This window comes from Neurospora tetrasperma (assembly GCF_000213175.1).
Source record: "Neurospora tetrasperma FGSC 2508 unplaced genomic scaffold NEUTE1scaffold_1, whole genome shotgun sequence".
Lineage (NCBI taxonomy): Eukaryota > Fungi > Ascomycota > Sordariomycetes > Sordariales > Sordariaceae > Neurospora > Neurospora tetrasperma.
Window position 1 is genome coordinate 3,239,155 of NW_009799099.1, and position 26,171 is coordinate 3,265,325.

At 50.9% G+C, this 26,171-nt stretch overlaps 9 protein-coding genes across 9 annotated transcripts; 5 read left to right on the forward strand and 4 right to left on the reverse strand.

Moving 5' to 3' along the window:
- Window positions 1–216: 216 nt before the first annotated feature.
- On the reverse strand, window positions 217–1,023 carry NEUTE1DRAFT_127715 (uncharacterized protein; the record flags this gene model as incomplete). Its single annotated transcript, XM_009849811.1, has 1 exon — window positions 217–1,023. One exon carries the CDS (start codon window positions 1,021–1,023, stop codon window positions 217–219), a length of 807 nt encoding a protein of 268 aa, XP_009848113.1.
- Window positions 1,024–2,620: 1,597 nt separating this feature from the next.
- On the forward strand, window positions 2,621–5,683 carry NEUTE1DRAFT_57904 (uncharacterized protein; the record flags this gene model as incomplete). Its single annotated transcript, XM_009849025.1, has 2 exons — window positions 2,621–2,740; window positions 2,825–5,683. 2 exons carry the CDS (start codon window positions 2,621–2,623, stop codon window positions 5,405–5,407), a joined length of 2,703 nt encoding a protein of 900 aa, XP_009847327.1.
- Window positions 5,684–6,363: 680 nt separating this feature from the next.
- Window positions 6,364–8,553, reverse strand: NEUTE1DRAFT_35568 (uncharacterized protein; the record flags this gene model as incomplete). Its single annotated transcript, XM_009848809.1, has 6 exons — window positions 6,364–6,505; window positions 6,585–7,402; window positions 7,455–7,570; window positions 7,632–7,969; window positions 8,031–8,163; window positions 8,226–8,553. 6 exons carry the CDS (start codon window positions 8,551–8,553, stop codon window positions 6,364–6,366), a joined length of 1,875 nt encoding a protein of 624 aa, XP_009847111.1.
- A 105-nt stretch (window positions 8,554–8,658) lies between these two features.
- Window positions 8,659–9,313, forward strand: NEUTE1DRAFT_98105 (uncharacterized protein; the record flags this gene model as incomplete). Its single annotated transcript, XM_009849812.1, has 4 exons — window positions 8,659–8,775; window positions 8,811–8,812; window positions 8,905–9,058; window positions 9,236–9,313. 4 exons carry the CDS (start codon window positions 8,659–8,661, stop codon window positions 9,311–9,313), a joined length of 351 nt encoding a protein of 116 aa, XP_009848114.1.
- A 1,407-nt stretch (window positions 9,314–10,720) lies between these two features.
- Window positions 10,721–12,511, reverse strand: NEUTE1DRAFT_35244 (uncharacterized protein; the record flags this gene model as incomplete). The annotated part of the gene is made up of 3 exons (XM_009848797.1): window positions 10,721–11,962; window positions 12,020–12,351; window positions 12,424–12,511. The coding sequence occupies 3 exons, from the start codon at window positions 12,509–12,511 to the stop codon at window positions 10,721–10,723; spliced, it is 1,662 nt and encodes a 553-aa protein (XP_009847099.1).
- Window positions 12,512–17,303: 4,792 nt separating this feature from the next.
- NEUTE1DRAFT_93826 (uncharacterized protein) lies at window positions 17,304–17,595 on the forward strand (the record flags this gene model as incomplete). The annotated part of the gene is made up of 1 exon (XM_009849813.1): window positions 17,304–17,595. A coding segment is annotated over one exon (244 nt), but the record flags the coding sequence as incomplete, so codon positions are not given.
- A 698-nt stretch (window positions 17,596–18,293) lies between these two features.
- NEUTE1DRAFT_144274 (uncharacterized protein) lies at window positions 18,294–19,119 on the reverse strand (the record flags this gene model as incomplete). Its single annotated transcript, XM_009849814.1, has 3 exons — window positions 18,294–18,631; window positions 18,691–18,811; window positions 18,871–19,119. 3 exons carry the CDS (start codon window positions 19,117–19,119, stop codon window positions 18,600–18,602), a joined length of 402 nt encoding a protein of 133 aa, XP_009848116.1.
- A 1,253-nt stretch (window positions 19,120–20,372) lies between these two features.
- NEUTE1DRAFT_127718 (uncharacterized protein) lies at window positions 20,373–21,411 on the forward strand (the record flags this gene model as incomplete). Its single annotated transcript, XM_009849815.1, has 3 exons — window positions 20,373–20,747; window positions 20,839–20,950; window positions 21,029–21,411. The coding sequence occupies 3 exons, from the start codon at window positions 20,373–20,375 to the stop codon at window positions 21,409–21,411; spliced, it is 870 nt and encodes a 289-aa protein (XP_009848117.1).
- Window positions 21,412–24,344: 2,933 nt separating this feature from the next.
- NEUTE1DRAFT_127719 (uncharacterized protein) lies at window positions 24,345–26,078 on the forward strand (the record flags this gene model as incomplete). The annotated part of the gene is made up of 2 exons (XM_009849816.1): window positions 24,345–24,581; window positions 24,639–26,078. The coding sequence occupies 2 exons, from the start codon at window positions 24,486–24,488 to the stop codon at window positions 26,076–26,078; spliced, it is 1,536 nt and encodes a 511-aa protein (XP_009848118.1).
- Window positions 26,079–26,171: the final 93 nt, after the last annotated feature.

A 26,171-nucleotide genomic window follows, 5' to 3' on the forward strand; every position in this document is an offset into this window, starting at 1 on the left:
AGAGCCAGAGCCAGAGCCAGAGCCAGAGCCAGAGCAAAGAAATGATGTGTGTTTTGTGTATGTGTCCGATATCTCTCTCTTTCTCATTGACAACTCAATGAGATTACCCAGATATAAAAATAAAACAAGTCCAACCAAGAAGCGAAAAAGAGAGAGAGCAGCACTTGTGTGTGCGAGCGTGTGAGTTTGTGATGAGTTTTCCTCTTTAAAGCTTTCTTAATGAGAGGCCAAAACTTCAAATATGCCACTCATGTTCGCTGCCGGCTCCGCTCTTGTCCGTCCACCAAAAGAACCGAATGCCGAAATGGGCGCGCGGGCAGGCGAGGGCTCAAACATATCAAAAAATGGTTCTGGTTCCACTCTTGCTCGGCTCGCTGATGACATGAAAGAAGAAGAAGACGAGAAAGGAGAGAAGCGCGAAGCTGGGTCGGGGGTTGTGGGCGATGGGGCACTCGAGGTGGTCGCGGAAGTCAGGTTCGACGAGCTTGAAGTTCCGTAGAGATAGGCCATCAACAACTCGTGAAGCTCGGCCGTGGCTGTTGGGGAGAGTAGAGTCGGTCTGCTGATGCGCTTATAAGAGCGGGCGCGGAAAGACGGTGCGGGGGATACGTCGGTCGGCGTCACGGGACGGTCGGAATACTCGGAGGCAGACGACGAAAATGACAGGCTCCTTGAGGGGTCATTGGGAGTGGTGATGTATGGCGTCGTTGACTTGGCCTGGGGTCGTTGGGTTGTGAGGTGCTGAGGAGCAATCTTGGCGGCAACTCTCCTGCTGTGCCTTCGCTCGAGCTCGGTCTGGAGGTTCCTCACCGGGGAGGAAGACCTGATGGTGGAGCTGCGCTTTGCCTTGCGCTTGGGATCGGTTTCGAAGAGGTCAATAGCCTTCGAGACGGGGACATTGCTCGGAGTGGTGTGGTTGAAGTCGTCCAAGAGCAAGGAGATCTGTGTATCTTCCAGATCGGCCAACAGGTCGAAGACTCGGTCTATCGAGGAATGCGACTGGCGGCGGGCGTGGGACGGCATCTTGGGCGGTGTTTAGGAATGTGGCTAAGTTCAATTGGGGGCCAGATGCGGATTTCTCGAAGGAAGTATCGAGGATTCGAAGTGGTAGACTTGTTGAAGTTGTTGTAGACAAAAAAAACGAACGACAAGGGAATAAAACAGCGACGATGAGTGACGACGACGGCGGACCAAGAAGACCAAAATGAAGAGAGAGAGACAAAGAGAGACAGAGCTGCGATAGCCAGAGTGAGTGTTGGATTTGTAATTTTGTTCTTTTTGTTGCGTTTGTTAGGTTGGTCCTGGTGATATCAAGGAAGGTCGGTAGCGGACTGCAAGCTACGATGTGGTGTGCTCATGACGGCATGACTGGCTGGGATGTGTTGTCTGTCGTCGACTGTGTTCAAAATAGCTTGTGTCTGTAAGGCATCAAGTCGAAGGTAAACAGATGCATTGATACATTCAATGCTGCATTGATGTCGAGCACTTTGGTTGTTGCGGCAGCTCGTGACTCGGACCACTGGTGAGAAAGAGAGAAGGGGAAAGTGGAAAGGACGGGAACCAAGGAACTTGAAGTCTGGGAATCGAAAGGTGGAAGGACTGGGACCTGACGGAGGGGGGGGATTCCTCGGGGGAGATTTTGCCGCGTGTTTGAAAAGGTAAAGGTGCAATTACATTAATTCAACGTCGTATGGGTCTCTTGCCATGGCGATAATTTCCATGGGGAGAGCAACAGCGAACAAAAAGCAGGTGGAGCAGCTACAGTAGAGGCAGAAGACCCCAATTCGGGGACGGGTCACCGCGTGGAGTGGACGGGATGCACCCCAGGCTCGGCCAACACTTGGCAGGGGTCGCCCTGGCATGGCTCCACTACGCAATCAGCGGATATCTCTCAGGCGGCCTTCACCTCTGCTCATCACACTGCTTGCTGCTCGTGGAAGTGGAAGAGATGGTGACAGTTGAACGACCCCGACGGCCAAGGCCAAACGAAAGCAGGCCGCCACCATGCAGCATCACGCGAACCAGGCAGGGGAAATGGACGCCGAAATGCACGGATCATCTCCTGGGACTGTTTTGCATTGGCAGGGGCAGCCAGCCCCCTGGTAAGCCAAGCCACTTGCACCTGCTTTAGCTTTTTTTGTTCTCTTTTAATTGCGCTAACGTTACAGGCCCTTGATTGGTCACATTGCTGCCTTCTTCTCGATGGGCAACTCGAAATACCGGTGGTACCTAGTATTCGCGGCAGGCAGAGCAATCAGCAATGAGGTCCTACGTAACGTCACTGCAGTCTTCATCCGAACCCCACATTGGATACTGAAATGACTTCAAACGTTCAACGTCTCCCAACTTTCATCTCGAGAACACTCAAACGTCGTCGAGCCATCTTAATTCGCATCATGATAATAAGCTGATCGTCATCAAGATATCGCCGTATGATATGACCTGATAAAATCTCATGTCTGAGGCATCTTCTCCATCTGGTCAACCTCGTATGCCAAACCCACGAATAAACCATAAAACACATTGTGATGACCTTGTTTCAACAAGTCACATATCCGACTATCGACAATGACCCATCACCGAGTCTCAGGACGCAGGTTCCCGAGTTGGGATGGAAGAAATGGTGTTTGGTTCACTGCCATCCGACCAGGCCCCAGAAATCTGCGCGTTAGGAAAGGCAAAAACATCGGATCGGCTGAGAGCCTTCTATTTAAACCACTTATCTGCACAGGAGATTCACGTCCTTCTTTCTTCCCTCCATCATCCCCCTTCAAGCCATCATTCTTCAAACTTCTCAAGCAACGACTCAACTGACTTGACGTAGGAATATTCGCCCGACACGTTGAGGGAGCTCAAGATGCTGCCCAAACTGCCATTTGAGACGCTCACTCAGATTTTCAGTCACTTCACTCTCACCCTGCCTAACAAGAGCGATGTCTTCCCGGACTACCGCCCCGTACGCAAGAATGAGAACGAGGACAGCGAACTGGCTCGCCACCTTCAAGATCGCCGGACTTTGCGGGCTCTTTGCATCGTCTGCTCCCGTTGCCGGGCTGTGGCCTCCCCGATGCTTTACCACACCGTCATCCTCCACGACGCCGCAGCATTACCCTTCTTTATGCGAACGCTGTTAGAGGACTCTCAGGCAGGCAACATTGTTCAAAATTTGGCGCTCTTAATTGCTTTCAACAACGAGTATCAAGAACGGGACCTTTTCAACTGCGTCAAACTAGGCCTTTGGGCGGACTTGGGACAGTGGCTGTTCGGCGAAGCTGCGCGTAAACCCCGACCGCGTGAGTTCGACTGGAACATCCGAGTCACCAGCGAAATCTGGCATAATGACAGGCTTCAGGTTCAAATCAGAGAGAGAAAGTCACGTACCACAGAGCTCGTTAATGACCTAAAACGGGACTTGTGCGAATGGTCTGGGAAGAGAACGGCTGATGCACGCCCTCCTATGCATGAACTCATACAAGGGTTTCTCTACTGCATCCTCCGAGAGACGCCTCAAGTTCAACGATTGCTATTGCAGTTTCCGCCTGACTGGGGCTCTGGGCAGAATTGTTTTGCGAAATTCCGGGAACTGCATGATGAAAATGCATCATCCTCGCCAGATTTCTGTTCGTTTCTGGTCAGTCTCGTTTTGGCTTCAAACTCAAAAGCCCCAGGATACCTCTACGATGGCTGTCGACTCAGCGGCCAGTTCCCGTTTCAATATTTCAGCTCTCTCGAGACACTGATGGCGGTCGGTCCAGATAGGACTTTTGACCCTTTGCGCGAAAATATCGAGAGTATCCGCCAACTGCACTTATTAGACACAGAGTTGCAACCCCAAACACTCGGCTCTATGCTCCTCAGGATACCTCAAAATCTTACCTCTTTTGTGCTCAAGCAGCGCCCGTCGGACCCGGATAATCAGCCCAAGCTTCTGGATCTTCCAACCGAGAAACTACCAACGCTTTCCGAGGTATTGCTTTTGAAGGGCAGCGAACTTCGGGAACTCAGTCTTATACTTTGCTACACCCACTGTTTCCGAAACTTTATTGGCTTAGGCAAGCGTCTCACCAGCCTCCCAACCTTGGACCGGTTGGAAAAGCTGACGATCCAGATGCATCTCCTTTTTGGGGACACTCGTGGATTTTCAGCCAATCTTCTGGTTCCACGCCTTCCGCCCAATCTCGTGGAGTTGAATATCATCGACGAATGGGAAATGGATGTTGCTGAGCGTGAGCTGTGGCTGACCCGATACGTGTATCATGAGGATGATCCCGAACACGACCCCATCGAAGCCTGCATCGAGGAGCAGGCGTATTTTGATGGCGAAAATGGCGAAAGGCATTTTTGTCATGTTCTACACGAGCATCCAGTTCGTGATGGATGTCGTTATAGCGCAGCCCAGAAGAGAGTTGAGCTGTACTCAAGGTATCGCATGAAGGTCAAAGCGATGTTGTTAGATCTAGCTGCTCAATGCGACGCTGGCAAGATCGCTTGTCAGTTGCAGAGAGCGAATGGACAGCAGGAACGTGGGGGCCTCGCCAGCCTCCGTTCCGTCACATTTCAGATCGCGCCGAACAAGCCACTCAAGCTCATTCCTGCAGACGAGGATGACCGATACGATGGTGACTGGCCTCACAGGCTAGAAATACCACCGGTAAAGGACTCAATGGAGAATGCTATTTCTGAGATCAAGGCCGGCTCCTTCCTGTGCTGGATCCCCTACCGTTGGACAAACCTTGAGTTGCTCGAGAAGAACTTTGGAATCAAGGACAGGGAGATGAGCGTACGCTACATCCGAGATGTTTTTTCGCATTCTGAAGATGAAAGCGACGACGAAAGCGAAATCGATGAGGCGGATGAGGCGGATGACGAGAATGACGAGAATGACGAGAATGACGAGAATGACGAGAATGACGAGAATGACGAGAATGACGAGAATGACGAGAATGACGAGAATGACGAGAATGACGAGAATGACGAGAATGACGAGAATGACGAGGAGGATGACGACTATGACGACTATGACGGGTATGACGAATATGGCGAGGTTGGCGAGGATGGCGGGAACAGCGAATACAGCGAGGGCGACGAAAGTGACGAAAATGACGAAGGTGAGGACGATGAGGAGGATGACGAGAATGACGAAGGCGACGTTCTCAACGGAAACAGCAAATCCAGCGAGGCCAACGGGACTAGTGAGGAGCCCAGCCCTCAGCTTCTCACTCTCTGGAAGACATTCAGAGCGATCCCCAGGGAACATTTCATGGATGTCACTGCAGCTTTTGCGCGGTCTGGCGTCCGATTCGATTGCTTTGGCCCTGCCAGCGAGTGGATCCTGGCTATTAGAGACGCTGCGAAGGATGAGGTTGAAGCAAAGGCACTCAGCCACGTTGTGGAGGAGGAGCTTTGATCCTACGATTGCTGACAGAAGGTTCAGAAACAAAGAGGATGGAAAACCCATGGAGCCGCGCGACTATGCTAGCCGGCAGCTCGGTTTCAGAAATTCGCTAATGACCGTTATGGCTAATAATTAGGTATGCTCGGATGATCGTACCTTAGATATAAGGACGCTTGAGACGGCACGTTGACGCCGTTCGGATAGGAGCTCACAACACTCATCGATAGAGATAGATGGCGGTTAAATAGCACACTAAATCAATGATAGATTCTCAAGACTCCGTGCTGTCCCTAATTGTCCGTGATTCTCGGAACTCGAACTAGACCTTTTGTTGGGAACTCGCCAGCACACCCAATTGCAAGAAAATGTAAAGGTCGTTACGGACAGCTGCTCGTCCCCCAGGTGATAATCCGGCACCTGTTATCATCACCGACAAAAGAGAGTCTTCGTCCATCGCATGGAGATTATCCAGTGAGACGTGACACAACACGGTGATACCCTAGGCTTTAACGTTCAAACTAAAATGCGTGAAATACATGTCACGATCACTTTATTGATGACACTCGCACTTCCACTGCTACATATGTAGTCAAATCTATCTTCAATTCACAAGAATTCCGCCTGAAAAAGTCTGTGAAAGACGATTAATCGAGTATTAACTTTACGGTAATCTGGTTGTTGGCGAGTCTATCTAAGCCACTATGACTAGGTAATTGACTGGTGGCCTGACTCAGTCTCTGAGATAAGAATAACACCAGATTCTCATTTCTCCTTTTCAAATCCTAGTACTCCTTTTCCTCGTTCTTGGCCGTAAAGATCTCGTTGATATGAGAGCTGAAGCCATCCCGTTGAACGCCATCCATGCCCGGACCATCATCTGCCACTAGATGAAGTGTAATTCCTCCACAAGAATGCTTTCACGTTCCTTAGACTCGCCCATCTTAGTTGTGCCATGCTGTAGCAACAACTCAAGTGCTAGGAGTAGGACCACCCTTCTTGCCATCCTCCGCAGCCTTCTCAGCCATCTTGGCAACCAGAATGTGGCGGTTGAGCAATTCCTCTACCATCGGGGAGCGAGGTTTAATGGAAACTTTGAAGGGGAGGACGATCCTGTTAAGAATGAAAGTCAGCAATCGCGGCTCCGAGTACAGTATGTAATAGCAAGAGAGTAAGAAGGAAGAAAACTTACGACTGTCCCTTATGCGAAAATCGCGGTTCAAAATCCTTCAGGTTACCATCCGGTCCAATGGGCAGATCGAATTCGATAGTTGCCAACATCATTGCCATGGCAATCAACAGGCTGTTCTCAGCCAGATACTGGCCCACGCAAACACGGCGTCCAAAACCAAAGTTGCCAACAGGGAGTGGCTCGCCCCAACCGCCCTCTTCCTTGGGCAAGTAGCGCTCGGGGAAGAAGCGCTCCGGCTCGCGATAACGCTTTTCGTCTCTGTTCATGGCCCAGACGTTGGGGTAGACAATGGTTCCGCAAGGAATGCGCATTCCGTTGTAGGTGTCGTCGCCGTCGGGGTCAATGTCGCTCGAATCTTTGACGCTGGCATGAGGGATGCCAAGTGGGGAAAGGGGGTTGATTCGGTAGACCTCCTGAAGGATGAGGTTGACGTATTTGAACTTGGGAATGTCGTTCCAGGTCGGCAGGCGGATGATGCCGGCACGGTTGCTAGAGGACGAGGCCCAGGGTGCGGGAGTGGCGGGGCGGTAATCTTCCACGGGCTCGGTGGGAACGCCAGTCGTGAGTAGAATGTAGTCGACCTCCGCCTGAGCGCGGCGTTGGACGCGAGGGTGCTTCGTCAAGTATAGGATAATGAGGTTGACAGTTGCGGCAGTAGTATCATTGCCGGCGATGAGCATGGTCGCGGCTCCTCCCTTGATATCCTCCTCATAGTAGACGTTCTGCCTGTTGCTACGGGCAGCCTCCTCCCGAAGATGGTACATTTTGTGTACAAAGCATTCCTTAAGCTTGCGAGTAGGGTCGCGATATCGTTCGTGCTGTGTTTCTGGTTAGCAACCGAGTTCTAACTGTCTCAAGAGGCTGACTTACGTAGTCCGACATCGATGCGTTGAAAGGACGTTCGGTGATGTTCTGGATGACCTTCTTGTTCTCGTGAGCATACTTGAGACGCTCCATGAACGGCAACCAGTCGGGGAGGTGGCGGGCTAGAGGACTTATGTTAGTGATTTGTTCGTTAGACAATTGTAGTTAAAAAGAGAAACTTACTCCATGGAATGCGATCCATGATCGAGCTGGCTGGAGCCCCTGCCTTACCAACCGCTTCGGAAGCCTCTGCGGCTAACTTGACCCATCCATCCGTGGGAGTGTCAACATCGATGCCGTAACCGATTTTGAACATAATGGCGACGGCAAAATGAGTGACAGCGGACATCCACTCCTCGGGGTTCTCGATCAGATTCTTGCACATGATCATTGCCTGCTTCCTCTGAAGGGGTTGGAAAGAGACACAGCCAGTCTTGGCAAAAGGAGACGCCAGAACTTTCCGATGAAGACCCCATTGGGGCCCCCAACGGAGCCAGGTGAGGGTGGGTGCCCATCCCATTCTGTAAATGTCGTTGTTAGCGATGCTCCATAGAAGACTGGACCATAAGGATGGGAACTTACTCCTCAAACATCACGAAGCGAGGACGGTCCGAGTACTTTCTTCCACGCTTCTCGAGCAGCTCGTGGGCAGCTGCATAGGAGTTGAGAACAACCCATTTGGTGCCGAATGTCTCAAAATACAGCACATCAGAGTCTGTTTCCCAGTAAACGTCAGTCGATCGGTCGGTTGAGGGTACATGGGTCACTTCAACTTACTGTATTTCTTCGACCACTCCAAGTATTTGCGGAAGGACTCATTCTCTGGAACATGACGATAATGGCCAAGAAGAAAGTCGCCCGGCGGGCTCGGCGGGAGAGGCGCCTTTCTGTGCGGGTCACCTCTACGATAGGCTTCGGAGAGGTTCTTGTAGGCGGAGTAGGCAATGAAGAGGCCGATCGCAGTCCCCGCTACCGTGTCGACAGATTGCTGTATAAACTGAAAGCCAGTGGCAGGAGCGCTTGATGCACTTGTTGCGCGGCTGTTGCTGGTGACCATATTCGACAACGGGCCAATGTCGAAGGCGCCCATGAAGAACTTCAACATGGTCGATAGTGGAAAATAGAGAGTGGATTGATTCGGTCTGAGTCGCTGTAATCTTGATTGGGTTCGTCAAGGTATGTTGCGCAAGGTATGGTTTCACGACCGAAGATGCGGACGATTGGAAGTTCGTGTACGAGTCTAGGTCTTAGTTTGGGTTGGAGGGGAGAATTTCGGTCTCTTATAGGGTTCAGTTTCCACTGTCGCCTGGAGCACGAACCATCCCAGGTTCGTTTTGCGACGGTGAACTGTCGAGTGAATAGAGGTGAAGTTCAGGATTTTGGACCTTAGTTCGTCGTCTGGTGTCACTGTCACATATGGCATATGTTGGCGGCCCGGACGAACCTTGAGGAACAGATCAACTGTTTATGAATTAGTATCCCATCACAGGTATTGTTCACCTTACAGCTGGGCTGCTGGTGTTGTTGATGGGATGGCGATTGTTATGGTGGTGGTGGTTGTGGGGGCATGTCTCGACCACAACTCATACATTGAATCTTGGTGGATTGCCGTCCGTCGTCGTCGTCCAAACGGAAACATTCCACGGAATCATCTCACATGCAGGAGGACTCAGGAAGCCTCTCATCCAGTCGCGGACAACACCAAAGGTTGAGTTCTGCTAGGAGTGGGTAAATGTTCAAGCTATTGGTTTTGGGGTGCGGCTACCTTCAGATCCTCATCTCCGAAGATCCTGCTGAGACGCATGCCGTTCCCGATCCAGGCTGAGATAGGCATAGTGAGAAGCATACCTATCGAGGTGGCATAGTCGTAAGGGGAAGTTGCGCGAATGGGGGTTAGGACGCACAAGCAGGTCCAGTCGTCACTCAGTCGTAACTCAACATGACAACACTCACCACCGTCTCCTGTCTTTCCGTCCCAAATTCGCCCTCGTAGGTCTGCGCTTCCGAGGAGAGTGAATGGGAAGTTTAAATTCATCGAGAGCAAGAGGATCCTGGAAGTTGCTGGAAGTTTTCGCTCCTCAAGCTGTGCCTTCCTTTTCCAACCCACTTTCCACTTGACCAGCTCAAACCTTCCCTTCCCATCCTCCACACAGCGTGCCTTCCAACTTCAACCTTCATCCCCCACCACCGCTCCTTCCTCAATTAAAAAGGTCCAACGAGGGCCTATCAGCCATGATTTGATACCCCGCCACATTCGGATGCAACAAAACTAATGATCCCCTCCATTCAACTGTGTCGCCAAGTGACTCTTCACACTCGGATCCCCAAGGACTCGGATCTTTCCAAAGTCCACCACCGCACCCGAATGATATCCACACAATTCGAAATCCACTCATCAACCTCAAGTATTTCCCGTCTGCTCCCTGGTCAGACCAATATAACTCTGCCCATTTCCTTCAAACGGCGTGATCGTGCCTCTCATATACCTTAATCCGCGCCCTTTCTACTCCGGCCATTGTGATCTGCTTGTATGCGTCGACAATCAGCCGATTCCCAACCCCATTTTGACTCCACTATCCGTCCCGCTGCCGCCTGTCGTTGACCCCTTCGAAGATACTGATGTGTTCCATCTCTTGCTTCTGTAAAGCGTCGCGCTTGTACCTGCTCAAAAGTGTAGGCCCACGCCTCCCGCTGAGCACGGAGTTACCGCCCGCGGCTTAGTTATCAACGCCGATATAGTTGATTCCAGCCTTTGGCATGCGTACCCGCAAGAAGTCGGACCCGTGGCTGTTTGCTTCGTCGGTGATGCTGTCGCCGAGGTGATAAAGGCGGAGGATGATAAAGGCGGAAATCTTCGAGGAGGTGGGCTTTCAGGCTTCGACGACCGAGAGGAAGTACCAGTGTATGGTGTCATTGCCGTCGGTGATACTGGCTTCCGAAGCGTTGTTTCCGTAGACCATCCAGTTGGTGGTAGGCAAGTCGGAGTGGTGGATCACTCGGGAGCAATCCTGGGGAACTGTGGAACATAAACAGGGTTACTTGTCGAAGAAATCTTCGAAGTCTGTAACAATCACCGAGAAACATATCGTAGTAAAAGAAGAAGACAAAGATACTGATCAGGAACTCGTACTTGATAATTTCTTCTTCTTGCTTGTCACTAACACTTACAATCCAATAGTGGTTTGGTCGCTAGCTCGAAAGGCACACCGTCCGATATGCTTGGAGTAGATAGGTACCTACCGAGCCAAGAAACAAACCAGCACTAGATTGTACTACAAGTCCCGAATACCTCCATCACTGCTCGACGAAGTGATCCCATCATCTGCCGCAGGCGACTCAACATGCGCCTTCGTCGGCTTTTCAGATCCAGACGACAATGGGATCGAGTGGCTCTGGTACCCAGCAGTCTTCTCAAAGTCAGCCCCGCCAATGCGTTGGCCATCCTTGTCGTACCATTTGGGCTCAACCTTGGCCTGGTGCACTACCGTGAAGTATCCCTTCCACCCATCAACCTTGTGGAAGATCATATCCATTTCCTCTAGTGACCGGCACGCCGTTTCCGGATAGAAGAAATAGACGACTGGAACAATAAAGGCGTTGATGACGGCGAAGATGATGTACGTCTGGTACTTGATCTTGTTGAACGCGACCGGAGTGATCATGACAACCATAAAGTTGAAGATCCAGTTCGCCGACGTGGATAGCGCGTTAGCCGGGGCGCGGATGCGGAGCGGCACGATCTCGGCCGGGTAGAGCCAGGACATGCCGAGCCAGCCGACCGCGAAAACCGTGTTGAAGACGAACAGGAAGACGATTCCCGCAATTTGGTACGGCTTGTCGTCTGGCCGGGAGTTGACGCCTGCCAGGATGGCCATGGTGGCCGCTTGGCCGATGGCGCCAAACAACATGAGCTTGCGGCGGCCAACGCGCTCGACAAGGAAGACGGCTGGCCACGAGGCGATGAAATACTCGGTGCCGTTGAGGGCGGCGAGGAGACGGGCCAAGAAGTCGGACATGCCAAGTCCGCTGTAAATGACGGCGGCATAGTAGGTGATGAGGTTTATACCAGAGATCTGCTGGAAAACCTGGTTGAGGTATGCCAGCAGTGTGCGGTGGAAGTTGCGGTCCTTGTCCATGGTGAAGAGGTCCTTGAAGCTGCCTTTGGACATCTCGACAACCGTATCGTGGATGAAATGGAACTCGGTGTCGACAATGGGGTCGTCAAGTTCTACGTCGTTGAGGGCGGCCAGGATTTCCTTGGCTTCCGCGTCGCGGCCCTTGAAAACCAACCAGCGAGGTGATTCGGGCAGGAAGGGAATGAAGATGAGGATGACGATGCAGAAGACAATCTGGAAGGCCAGAGGGAAGCGCCAAGCAACTGAGCCAGGGGCAAAACTTAACCCGAGATCAATCCAGTAGCTCAACATGATGCCGGCGGTGACGAGAGATCCTTCGATCATGACCATCTTGCCTCGCTTGTGTGCTTTCGAAGTCTCGGATTGCCAAGTAGGGACCTGCGGCTGGTCAGAGCTTGACCTGAAAGTTTACCGAAAGGTAGAGTTATAACGCACAGTAGATGTGTTTCCTCCATTGCCAATGCCGGTAATGATACGCCCAATGATGAAATGGCCTAGAGTAGTAGCGCTGGCCTGAAGAATGGCACCGACAATCATGATAGAAGTTCCGAGCAGAATGATCTTCTTACGGCCCAAGGGATTGCCAATGAAGATAGTGATGATGGCGCCGATAAAACATCCCAGGTTGTAGGAAGCGACGGAGATGCCTTGGTAAGTAGATCGCATAGAAGATTCGTGTGGTGTGAGGCCCGGTGCGTCTGGATTGATTTGTTCAAAGTAACCGAGGAACTCGGGGAGAGTCAGGATTCCGCCCATAACACCTTGATCTGTTGTCATTGATTATTAGAAACATGTTCTTTTGGCCATATTTGACTCATCATTGTTTCTTCATCACATACCGTATCCGAAAAGAAGAAAATCACATCCGGCAATTGCGCCCACGGCCAGGTTGAGGGGCTGGCCTCTGAGCCCCAGAAATGGCTTCATGGCGATACTGCTCGATGTAAAGCTTGTTTTATTTCGAGAGGTATGTGAGAACACAACAGAACGATCAGAAGCATATGTGGAAGGGCATGCCGAGATCATATATAGAGGCAGCACGTCGTTGATCACTTTCCTGACTTGAGAAGATCATCTTTGGTAATACCCAAAAGTAATCAAGAAGCAGGAACACATCTCCCTCGGGACTTCATGGCAGCATGGCACGAGGAGACGAGCGTGACAGGGTAACATGGATGGTAAACAAGGTCTTTGACCAACCTCTCTCATCTTTGGTTTCCAGTTCTTCACCACAGTGGTATCGTCGACACCGGAAAAGGAAGCCAAGATTGGTCTCTTCAGTTCGTCCACTGTGCAGAACGCAGGCCCCTCACTTCCCCGGACCCTCTTTTCCCGATGAGCGAGGTGCGTTTGGCCAGCTTGGACGGGAGTCTCATGGGGTTCGACGGGCTCGACGAATGCGTGGAGAGCAGTTGGATCCGGGGGACGGAGCAGTGAGACCAATGACGACATCACCCTCGAGACCGGTTCTCGTCCTGAATGGTGCGCATGTCCTGTGGTAGCCGTGCAGTACCGTGACAGGTCTGACTGATCGACGGCTGGACAACCTTTCTTGGGAGTCCAACAGCCTTACCCCACAGTCAGTGACTGCAACTAAACCGCTTGAGACCTCATCGCCGTCCTCGGGATGCCGTGTTGGGGTTTTGTGTCCGGTGTGAAAGCGGACCCTGCATATCGCCTGAAATGGAAGCAAGCATAGGATTTGGAGGATCTTCCAAAGTTCCCCGTGGGGATTCTGGGGAAGTTTGTCTGGGGTTAAGTTGCTGGAGAGTGGATCCTTCAGTGAGAAAAGCTTACCTTAACCTTGCCATGGGTTGGAGACTCGGACCTAGCCAAGCTCGTCCAGGACAAAATAACATGGACTGCAGCCGGACCCGACTACTAAAACTATACCTAACATCGCTGTCACCACCAAGATGGTATCTATTCTTCTTTTTACTTTCATACCATTCGTTCTTATGGTCATTTGTAATCCCCAAGAGATGTGTACAGCCATACAATCTCGCAAGTGTCTTATCAATATGTCGCTGGTACAGTGCTGTAGAGTCTCTGTTGATTTGTCGTGGAAGAGCAAGTAAGGTCAAGAAATGTTGATTTTCAACACTGTTGCAAATGAAGTATGTATGTAGTGCTGGATGCCCGGGGCTGTGCCGAATGTAGCCGGTGGTGTTGTCCAGAAAACGAAGTTGTGGAGATGAACAACTCTAAGTTATTGCTGATTTCAAGTCAAACTGAAGTACCTGCTCCTCATTGCGACCATATACTTGCTGTCATGGTTTCTGCAAAGTACGGGAATAGACTGAAATGGTTCCATGTTGGGGGAAAGAAGACATGGATCACCGTGAAGGTTGGGGTTCAGGTTCTGTAAATCACATGCATTTGCCCCACAGTCGAAGCTCACTGGCACTGCACTGGTGATCACAGGGTTCAGATGCGGAGTAGGTACTCTTGATGAAAACACTGCTAACGCAGAAGATCATGACTTTGAGGGGTTTGATCACAAAAAAAAAGGGCGATATATGATGGGCAGCTACAGACAAGACATTTAGCTCACCAAGGAACTGAACATAGCATCTTTCTTTGCAGACAATTATGCTCAAAGTTTACAAAAACCCATTCTCGAAGACCTTAGCTAACGGGCCAAGACGCGCTGTACTATGTGCACTAACAATTAACCATGGCTCTGTGCGAAGCTTCACACAGCCCGTCCATCTCTCTCCGAGTCCCGATTTCCTTCGGCTTTCAATTCCCAGCAACGTTTTGCTCTCACCATTCCTCGCCCTCCGGAACTGCTTTCTTCACATTATCACCGTGCTTGAACATGCGTCCTTTGCCGTTGTGGACGACCATCTTAACATCACTGTTTCTTCCGACTTCCTGTCTGATATCCTCGCCCTGCGCAATAGGCACGACCGGGTCGGCATCCCCACGAATCAGTACTAGTAGCCATGGAGAAGCGATGCGTCGGGCATGATACAAGGGATTGCGCTCCCAAATAGCTCCATCTTTTCCTCGTTGGTTTTGCCATCGAGTGCCAGGAGTGTCGGCTGCAGGTTATGTAGCCCCAGCTGATGTGTTTCTTCGTCCAGTGTTTTAAGGTCGCTGACACCACACATACTGATTTTTCCAGCAAACACGTCCGGACGTCGGGTCAAGCATTGTAAAACCACAGTAGCCGCCGGAGCTGGCGTTTGCGATACCGACGCGAAAACAATCAATCCGTCCGAACTTCGCAAGATATCGAACCTTTTCACTAACATCGTCACGGTCGACTATACCGAACTCTCCATGCAGTGCCTCGCGGTACGCCTTTCCATGCGCAGATGAGTCGGTATAGTTGGAGAAGCAAAATATATACCCTCGGCTTGTGAGATCCTGCGTCCTCACCATGAGCCCTGGTGGGTTGTAAGCCGTTGGCCCGCCGTGGGGTGAGATGATCAGTGGGGGGGGAGCGTTCACTTTGCTCCCTCATATTTATATTTGAATTTGAACAGTGGCCACAGGACTGTTAGATCCGGCAAGATATCGAGATGGTACACACCAGGTGGTGTGCAGTGACCGCTGGCAATGGCGAGCCTTGAGTTCTCTGAAAGCCGTACTAGGCAGCCCATATGAATGCTCGTGTTTGTCCAAGGCGAGTCCAACTTTGTCGCCTTGCCAGTTTCCAAGCTGATGCGCACAAAGAGCATCTCTTCAAATTGAATCCGAGCCGCAAACGTTACATTGTTGTCATTATCCTAGCAATTATCTATATAATGGCCACTCTCACTGAAGTTCCTCAACAACAACAACGGCAAGATGGCCGAGCGGTCTAAGGCGCTGTGTTCAGGTTCTTCTGAGTATCGCAGTCCGAAAGGGCGTGGGTTCGAATCCCACTCTTGTCAACAAAGTTTTTCTTTTGCTTTTTTGCCCTTCGTCTCTCGGCTCGTCATTTTTTGCTCGGTGGCATCTCTCGATGCGTATTGAATTAACTGCTTGTGCAATTTCCGAAGGTGGGTGGTGGTAACTGTAACATTAATGCATGCATGGTTGGGAATATGGAAAAGATAATTATCATGGGGTGTTCCATTCATTTTTGCATGTTAGTAAAATGGTGGATGCTTGCATCCCGTGTTCATCATTTGCTTCTTCGCCCTTTCCTTCCATACTACCTCTCATAAAGTCTCCCTCTCCTCAGCCTGCCAGCCAAACTTCATTATTATGCAAACCGCAATTGGCGGTCCCATTCTCTCATTTTTCGGTAGTATTCAATCCTGAAAAATACGCCACACCGCAAGAACACACATCCCCCTCGCCCCCTCTTAAACTTCAGCCAGTCTGGCAAAAAGTCATACTCCTCGGTGATATCTCCTCCAAACCCATCCTGCAGCATCCCAACCCCATGTCCCTAGTGCCGCCCTGACAGGGTCCGGTCCAATCCACTTTCGAAAAGTTGGGCTGGACGCGACCTTGTTCCTGAAAAGGCAATTCTTTGACCTCCTCTTTCGGCCTGATTATTATCTTGATCTTCTTGGGTGGTGAAGAAGTGCTCTCTGTTGTTGAGCTGGGGAATTGCAGGCGAGGAAGAGGCGGGGAGGAGGAGTCGGAATCGGAAGAAGTGCTGACGCTGTCGGCTTTGCGTTTGAGTTTCATTTTTTTTTTTTTTTTTGGGGAAGTTTTGTTTTCTGTGGCTTGATGGATACTTTGTGGGGACAATCGGATGAGGGCGAGCAGGAGAGAGAGCTGAGGTTTGCGGCGATTGCTAAAGATGGTTTATCTGTCTTTGAGGGGGGAAGCGATCGTGGAGTAATCGGTCGGAAAGATGTGGTATTGAAAGTTATTACAATAGTGTAGAATTGTTGAAAGCTTGCGAACTTGACCGGCAAGTTGCTGCAATGTGTTGAATAGAAGGATCGGAAGAAGAAGAAGAAGTGATTGAAGATGCCGTTGAAGAAAAGTATCGCTCGAACGTCTTCTGTAGAAGTTCGGAATGGTCAGCTCGTGTCTCGTGGTTTAAATGTAAAGCTATGAATGGAGCAGGACTTTGTCGTTCATCTCCATGCTGATAAGCGAGAAATTCCTGGTGGACACAATTGAGCCCCATGGAGAGCCGTGCTACTGTACATACCCTCTTTGTTCTAACATAAGACCTCTGGGCTCTCTAGAGCTCTCCCATGCAATCTCTTTTCAGCAAGAGCTGAGACAAAGGAACGCTGAACAAAGGTAGCTCACCTGAAACATTCCCAAAATGTCCCGTCACTTCTGTGTATGTCTGTCTTGGAATTCCACGTGTGGAATAATGGCGTCTCAGACAAGGTCGTATTTGGCACTTGGATTGGAAACCCGGTATTGGCTGATGAAATTAGGGCCAAGTTAGGTAATCAGTTTGTTCCGCAAAGTGCGGTCAGCCATCTCACTCACCATGGCTGCGGAACTGCACCAACCCAATCTTGAGGTTCTTGTGATACATCAGTTATCTTTATAGGAATCTGGGCCAAAGGTAGTCGTCAATTGATGACGGCCCCTTCGGTCAATTTTCTACCAACCACAACTCATCACGCCATCTACTGCGGAGAAGCAGCCGAGTGACAACGTGTCAAGCGGGGCCAAGGATTACACAGGATTAGGCACTCCCGGGCCTCATTCCAAACCTCCCCCCACCTTTTACTAACCCCTTCTAGACACTATTGCCAAAAACAAGACTCTTCATCCTTCCAACCATCAAACAAAACAAAATTTCGTTCTCACCATTGCATCCAAACCCACCATGACCGAACCAACCCTCTCCCTCCCCGCCACCATGCAAGCCCTCCGCATCACCTCCTTCGGCGCTCCCTACACTCTAACCACGATCCCCGTTCCCTCCCCCTCCGCCCTCCGCCCTCATGACCTCCTAGTGAAAGTCGCCGTCGCCTCCCACTGCCACACTGACACCATTATTCGCCTGGGCGCCGTGCCCAGTATCTCACTCCCTTTGACCGGCTCTCACGAAGGATCGGGCACCGTGGTAGCCGTCGGCTCCTCCGTCGCTGCTGATGGCTCGTTCAAATCGGGGGACCGCGTCATGTGTGGTATTCCGCTCGGTCTTTGTGGGGCTTGTGGGGATTGCACGGCTACTGGTACTACAGGTATCGAGAGGGAGAAAAGAGGGGGGCATTACAGGCATTATTGTGCACATATCGATGGGCACATCGGGATCCAGGTCGACGGGGTGTTTGCCGAGTACGCCGTTGTGGACAGCCGAACGAGCACGGTCATCCCGGAGGGTGTCTCCTTGTTGGCGGCGGCGCCACTGGGGTGTGCGGGTAGGACGGCGTGGAGGGCGGTCATGGAGACGGGCTTGAAGCCGGGGCAGTGGTTGGGGATTGTCGGGTCAGGAGGAGGGTTGGGACACTTGGCGGTGCAATTTGCGACGAAGATGGGGTTGAAGGTGGTTGGTATTGAGGCGAGGGATGAGGGTCTGGAGTTGACGAGGGAGATGGGGGCGGATGTGGTTGTCGATGCGAGGAAGGGGAAGGATGAGGTTGTTGAAGAGGTGGGCAAGGCGGTGCTGGGGGATGATGGGAAGGAGGTTGACCATAACGGGTTGTTTGCCACGGGAGGTGTTGATGCTACTGTCAATCTGTCTGACGCGGACGATGCGGCTGGACTGGCGTGTGCAATTACGAAGATGCATGGGTTGATGGTACAGGTTGCTCAGCCTCTGGAGGTAAAAATTCCGTTTATGGAGCTGATATTGAGAGACGTAAGAATCAAGGGAAGCTTGCAGTGCTCAGCGGAGGAGAGCGAGGAGCTTTTGCACTTTGTCGCCGAACATGCAGTCAAGGTAAAGATGACTCCGTTCTATGGGTTAGATCAGGTCGAGGAGTTGGAGAAGGTGGTTTCAAGCGGCAAGCTCCAGGGAAGAGCTGCGATTATCGTCGATCCGCATCAACTTGAACACGAGAAGGGGATCATGAGACATTCACCGTGGTATAATGCGAAGACATGATTATTCATGAGCTCATCTCGGTGTTCTTTTTCGTCATGCATGCCGTTACTCCTTGATCTCCTGCTTCCGGAAGGTGCCTGTAATTCGGTTAGACTCTACACTTGATTTACTTGAGGATTCACTCCTTGAACCATACCTGGGATATCGGGCATCCACTTGGGCTTGTTCTTGCAGAAGAACTCGCCCTTGGGAGGTACCTTTTCTGGCTCATCAAAGGACCCCCACATGATGTACCGGAACTTGTCCGCTGCTTCTTCCTGTGAAAGCATGGTGAGAAATGGGTTTCCAGGTGATGTATTGTGAAGACCAATATTACCCCGTATTCACAGATGTAAGCGCCACAGTTATCGCAAAACTCCCTTGTCACACCATTGTGCTGCTTGAACTTTTTGGGGGTTCCAGCCTCGTACTTGAAACCCTGGAGGGGGACCTTGGTTGTGAGACCATAGTTGGTTCCAAACGCCCTCTTGCAGCTGTTGCAATGGCAAAGTGTGGTTCTCGCATCGTCCAGGGATTCAAGTTCTAGCGAGTACTGCAAATTCTCGCAGACGCAACGGCCCTTCATGTGGATGCTCGTGATGAATGTCTGGAGGAGAGGATTTCGTGTAAAACTCGGCGCTGTAGGCAGGCGAAGTATTCTCAACTGGCTTGCGCAGGAAATCGAAGTTGGCTTCTGGTGTAGAACTCGGCTTAGGATAATTCTTTGACCGAAACACTCGAGATTGTTTGTGTCAATTGCGTGTCGTTCTTTAGTCGATGTCGAAATAGGAGTTTGTTATCGAAAGGAGGTCCGAAGTCGTGTAAGTCAACATGTGACGTCAACGATCTGCAGTGCCTGGGGCGGTGGTCTGGGCGCCCAGGATCCTATCTTTCCACCAAATCCCGGGGCGGACATGGCGGACAAAGGGGGGGGCCATCTTAGGTACCTCTACGCTACACTACCTCTACCTTTACGCTACAGGAACTGCCCTGGATGTTTTGCCGTTTCTTCCATTCCATTTCACTTCCAGATCTCATCAGAGACTTCGCTTCGGTAACAACAACTGGTGAATCACTCATGTAAGTCATCATCCACGCCGCTGTGGACCTCCACTGGGCTGGGCTTTCTTGCCATCCCCCGAAAGGCACTAGACAGTTAACCCATCTTGCCCCTGAATTGTCCAACCCTTTGCGCCAAAAAGTCCTGCTCAACACCTGCCATGCCGACAAACATGGCAGAGCAACAACATCATAATGGGCGATGAGATGACCATGTTAAAGATGTTTTTGATCTTGAAAATGATCGGCTGGCTTCGTGAACTGCGCCACAAAACTACGCGCGTCACGCCTGGGTAATTTTGCATACGCCACATTGTGTCGACCGTGCATCGCCGCACTTCGGAGTATACATACTGCAGTGTATTCCCCGATTACCGCCCCCGGGACACAACGATCAGTGATCCATTCCCGCGAGCCGAATCTTGGACTGCCCCTGGTGCCGCAACTTCCGCGGATCTAGTGGGAATTGTTCCACACTTCCTGATTTGCTTTCTTTCAGCTGTGAGCGTGTGGGACATTTCGGAAACTAAGAGTAAGAACCTCAAGGGTATAAAGGATCGACCTTTCCCGTCAACACACATCATTCAAACAGCGTGGCTTGGCGTTGCCAATCTTGCCAAACGTTCCTGGCGGAAAACGATATATCCCCATCTCGAAGACGCTGTGAGAAGGGTATGGAAGCTACCCAGGGCTTGCTCACAAACGATACGTCACTGCACCCACGCAACAACAAGGACGACAGTGGCAACGACAACGTCAACAACAAGATCAGTCTGAGAGATGCATATGAGAGACCTATTTTCCAGGGGCGGCAGTGACTCCGACTTACACTCCGTCGCGCCGTCCGAAACGAAGTCAGAAGCGACCCATCGCCATGAGCTGTTGTTAAAAGTGCAGTACGCCCTCGCCGACATCATCGGCTTGGGCGCATTACCATCCATCATCCCGCCCGGCCGAGAACACCACCACTGCAAAAAGCGACCAGTCTTCATCGCTTGGCATCCCGTGGCGGACAACCTGGGAGTGTTATTTGCCGAGCATACGCGACTGGGGCAAGCTATCACCAAGGAAATGGGCGAGTTTCCAGATCCGACAAATCACTGGGCTGTATTGGTGGGGGATCGGGATACGGATTATTATCATGAGCTGTGGATGGTATGTATGGTGTGATGGGAATTTCGAAGGATAGCTGAATGAATGGCCAGACCAGAAACCAGAAAGAACAGATACTGACGCATCAAAACAGGAGAAAGACTTTACAGTGGTAAACCAGCATGGCTTGGTCGGGTCACAGAAGTGGACGAACAAGCTACAAGTTGGAGAGACGAGGTGGAATGATCAAGCAGTATTAGCAGCCAGTAAGTCCGAACAAGTGGCCCCAGTATATCCTCGGAATAAATCACCATAAGTGACAATTCCTGCTCACACCCACTTAGGTAACAAGGCAATAAAGCAGATGAAGCCAAGGTATGGCTTGATCGATAACAACTGCCAAATTTTCGCCTCTCACCTCCTCCTTGAGCTAGGCATCAAATTGGGAACAGATATCAACACTGCTAAGGATATGAGAGACAAGTTACTCGCAGAGTTCAGCGAGATTTCATGGCGGAAGAAACTGGCCAACAAGGACTGGCAGACCCCAAAATTCCTAAAGGTGAAGGAAATTCGGCGGAGCATCAGCCCTGCCTTTGGGGGAAATGTAGAGCGAGAACCAGAAGCACATGAGGAGGTTGTGATGCAGGAAAGGAAAGCCAAATTACGACCTTTTAGTTGGGGGAAGAAGAAAGAAGTGGTTGCGCAACTTCCAACCTCGCCATGAGTATTACGCGTTCAGGCCCCCTTAACACTAACAAAAACACCAATGATACCCACAATACCTCTGATCAAATTATCAGAGTATAATTCAAGTTTTTCCCGTTCCCTGCCGCACGCAGATAATCACCGCTATCAACGTCTGCCTACGAATGATGAGCCTGTCAAAATCAAAATCCCACTGGTCTCCATATCTCTTTTATCTTTGCTTTTAGAGCAATCATACAAATCTCCAGGCAACAAAGGAAAGGAATAGAGAATGGGAATGAGAAAGAGAGAAGGAAAAACGGAAAAGACTTACACCGCGGCTTTTTTTGCAGCTGAGACAACCACATCGTCCAGTCATCGAACAAATATGAAGCATCCGCCTTGATTATCTTCACTGCCACCACCCGATTGAACCCCTTACAGACCACCGGAATCCGCACATCACCCGACAGCACCGCGCTCGCCAACGAACCCGTTTGTGCCGGCACCATTAGATCCCACTGGACGACCTCCACCTGACTCTTTGCGCCAGCCGAAAACGTAACCGTGATGATTGCCTTGGTCCCTGGTGCCGCGTCTTTATAAATGGTACTTTACCAATAACTTCTTCTTGGGACAACCGCCCCCTTGTCCCACCTCTCACAAAGGCCTATCCTCCAGTCTTGAACTTGAAGGCCTTAAAGGATTATTGGAGATATGATAACCATTATTGCACGCAATGGTCGTGAAACTCGGCAGCTGGTGGTTTCTGTCATAGTCCATCAAGTGTCGATTTGATGTGTACCGTGCTTTATATCAGGAAGTGTTGGTGGATGGTGTGCTTGTAAGATAGGTATTCGAGAAGGGGGGGCTGAACAATTGGATGCACGCCAAATGTTCGTAGTATCCCAACAGTGTGATCCTTACCTATCTACATCGAAACCGGCGAGGTCCATAGAGGTAGTCTTAGGGGCAGCGGACAGGACGACTTCGTCGCTTACCCGCGGTTCAACCGTACAGATATGACGCAGATTCGTTATATCCTTTGGGATTACCTTATCATGCCGTTCTCGGGAGCGAAGCTGAGCGTGAGGAGTTTGGACCTTGTTAATTCAACCATTTTAGTGTAATATGGAAACTGTTGAAGGTGATGATGCATCGACAGCTGCCAAGCCTACCTAGATGGGGACCTGACCTAACGGGCAACTCTACTTTGGTTGCGACGAGTCTCGGAAACCCAATTAACTTCAATACATAGTTTCAATTGAACTCTTTCTTCCAATGGAATTTCCCACCGGATAGCTCGATATCCGAACAGTCGAGATAACTATGTAGCAAGCGGTCAAGTGCAAATACAGCTGACAGTCCGGCAGAAGTCGGAAGAGACACTTCCCATCATTCAGTCACCCTCTCTCTCTTCCACGTGCTGCTGTCCCCGAGCAAGTATTCTAGCTGGTCGCACTGTGTATGCAAGGTGTCGTGCTGGTGCAATCATCAGAAACCCAAAACCTACCCTCATTCTCGAAAAAATAGTTGAGACCTTCAAATTATACCTTGGGCAGACTCCTACTAGGTACGCATCCAAGCGTCTTGGTAACACCTCTGATCTTGAGTTCTAGGAAATTCCTGAAAAGAAATATCCAGATGGGACTCTGGAAGATGTCTTTTGGAATCGTCGTTTAATCCCTATGACTGTCTCGCAACGAGGCAATTTTTTTTCAATTTTTTTTTTTCCTTTTTTTCCTTCCCTCCCTGACGAGCGGTAGCGAATTGGTTTCCCCAACCTGTTGGTGGTTGGTCTCATCAATATATTTCGTCTGGGACGAGCCACCACAACGGTTCCTCGGCTCTTGCGCCGGGTTTTGGCATTGGTTGGAGATTGAAGGGTACAGAGGAAGAGCGTTGTATAAGTGGCGGAAAAGTGCACGGTGTGTTTATGTATGTCTATCATATACAGGTACGTACCCATTACAGTAGTTAGCTCCATTTCTCTATGTAGTTCATTCACTTCCTCCTCGGGAAACACACCGTCCCCGACCTTAAGTGGTGGATCTATCACCGGGCATCTCGGACTCCCGGCCGGGACACGGCTTCAAGTGTTTACTAACTTAGCTTCCACGTTGTTCGTATAACAAGGATCGTAGTGATATGTGTCGTGTCCAACAAATTACAATCCTTGGAAGGCTACTTGCAGAGAAATGTGTTTCATCATGACACTATTGAACCCTCAATGGCACTTGGTGATAATGGTATGAGGGGAACGTAACACCGTCACTTCTCCGGTCTCTTATCCGAGCGCAACAACAAGGTAGTAGTTCATGGTCCTGGAGTTTCATCGACATTCCTATTTCGAACAATGGATATTTTGATAGTGACTCCCGATAGTACAGTTAGTCCCGCATCTTCACCTGTGTTTTAGGTCGCATGTAAAAGATTGATTCGTGGAACAGCCCTGGCTAACCCCACCAGCTTGCGTAGTGCACAGCATTGACAGCCAGCTTTGACACCTGCGCCGTTTAATGCCAATGGACCCGACCATTTGGGATATTAGACGCTAGCTTCTTCGCCTCTTGATAGCTAAAACCGACAACAAATGTAGGTAATTGGGCAGTGATCTGACTTGTGCGCTTGCGGGTTTGATCGGTATCTTCTTGAATGGCGTCAGCCTAGTGCGAGACCCATGGATTTTTGGGATGGAGTGATGACAAGAAACGGGCGAGGGGGAGAGGAATCGCCCCGAATTTGGAACATGCAAGGGTAGGAGCTAGTCGGGTCGGTGAACGGGGAGTAAATCGGAGTGTTGAAGGTGATGGTAAGAAATTCTGGACATAAGTCTTGATGGCTGCCCCTAGACCTCCCGGTGCCCACTCCTGATTCTCACACATGTCTGCCGGTTTCGGCAAGCTTTCCATCCCATATCCGCCATGAATGCTATCAAACTGCATGATTCAAACTTGGATGGAAGCAAGTATGCAGATGGGGAGAGATTCCTTCCCTCGTGGAACGTTATTTCCAGCTACAAAAACCCCAGCCCTCGACCTGCGTAGTTACTACTATCTTTCATTCTCTCATCCACTCATGGAAGGCTGAGAACCACCACCCCCAACCCTCAACATGCTGTTCTCAAGCTTTAGCAAGATTTTGCTTGGTGCCCTTTCCCTTGCGACCGCAGGGTGCTGCACTCTGTTGTCTCCGTCATCCGACGTAGCAGTAAGACCCCAACATCTTATTGCAATCTGAATCCATACTGACATTATCCTCACCCAGTGCAGAGCCATCGATCTTGCTCTCCCTCATGGGCGCGTTAACTATCCCGACTCACCCACATATGCCCGAGAGAACCACTACTGGTCCAACCGGCAGACCGACAACATCGCACCCGCCTGCTTCGTGGCGCCTGAGAATACGCTCGAAGTTGCGGCGACCATGAAGGTACTTGCCTCACTGAACACTCAGTTCTCCGTCAAGGGTGGCGGTCACACTGCTTTCGCAGGCGGTTCCAACTCTGATGGCGGCGTCACCGTCGACCTGATGTATCTCACCACCCTCAACGTGTCATCGGATCGTAAAACGGTGTCGATTGGCGCTGGAAACAGATGGATCAACGTTTCCGAGGCCCTCGATACGCTGGGGCTTGTCGTTGCGGGTGGCCGTGTGGCTGACGTGGGGGTCAGCGGTCTGATTCTCGGTGGAGGTATATCGTTCTTTTCTGGAATGTACGGTTGGGCATGCGACAACGTGCGCAATTACGAGGTCGTTCTCGCTTCCGGACTCATCGTCAATGCTTCTCCCACTGAGAATGAGGATCTGTTTTGGGCGTTGCGCGGCGGGGGCGGCTCCAGTTTTGGAATCGTAACCAGATTCGATATGGGAGCGTACGAGCAACCAGGCGGCAACATATGGCACAGCAGTCTCATAATCCCTGGCGCAGCCAACGCCTCCGCTATTGCCGCGTATCAGAATCTGACTGTCAACGGCATGCCGATCGACAACAAGGCCCACAGCTATATGGTCTTGACGCATATGGATATGCTGGGTGGTTACGCTGTAATTAGCGACCTGTTCCACGCAGACTTGCCGAACACAGCGGACAGTGCCCATGACACTGTCCCTGAAGTATTCGTGCCTTTTGAGTCCCTGCCAACCATCACGAAGTCAAAATCCATCGACAACGTGTCGACCATATCTCGTGCGATTGACGTTCCGTACGGTTCCCGCCAGACATGGTGGGATACGACAATCAAAGCTACTGATCCTTCCCTTCTCATCGAAATCGTGCCTCTCTGGCAGGACCATGTCGAGAAACTTGTAGCGGTCGCAAATGGCACTGCGGTGACTCCCTACTTGGCGTACCAAGCTATCCCACTCAACGTGCTGGAGGCTATGGAGATAAACGGCGGCAATGCGCTGGGTTTGAAGCAGAGCGATGGCCCCCTGATGCTGATCCAGGTGGCGGCACAGTGGGCAGATAGCGCGCTTGACGACTTGATGGAGAGGAGCTCCGAGGAAGTGATTGGTAAAATCAACGACCTTGCTAAGAGCAGGGGCTTGAGTCATGGCTTTGTCTACGCCAACTACGCCGGTAACAGACAAAGCGTGTTCGAGAGTTATGGAGCGGACAATCACGCCAAACTCAAGCAAGTCGCAATGAAGTGGGATCCTGAGGGCATTTTGCGGAAGCTGTGGAGGGGATACTTCAAGCTGTGATTGATATGGACACGGCCAAACGCAGTCGATGGTTATCCGGCATGGATTCACGAGGGATTTTCAGTAACCAGCTAGCTGGTGCAACTGAGCTCT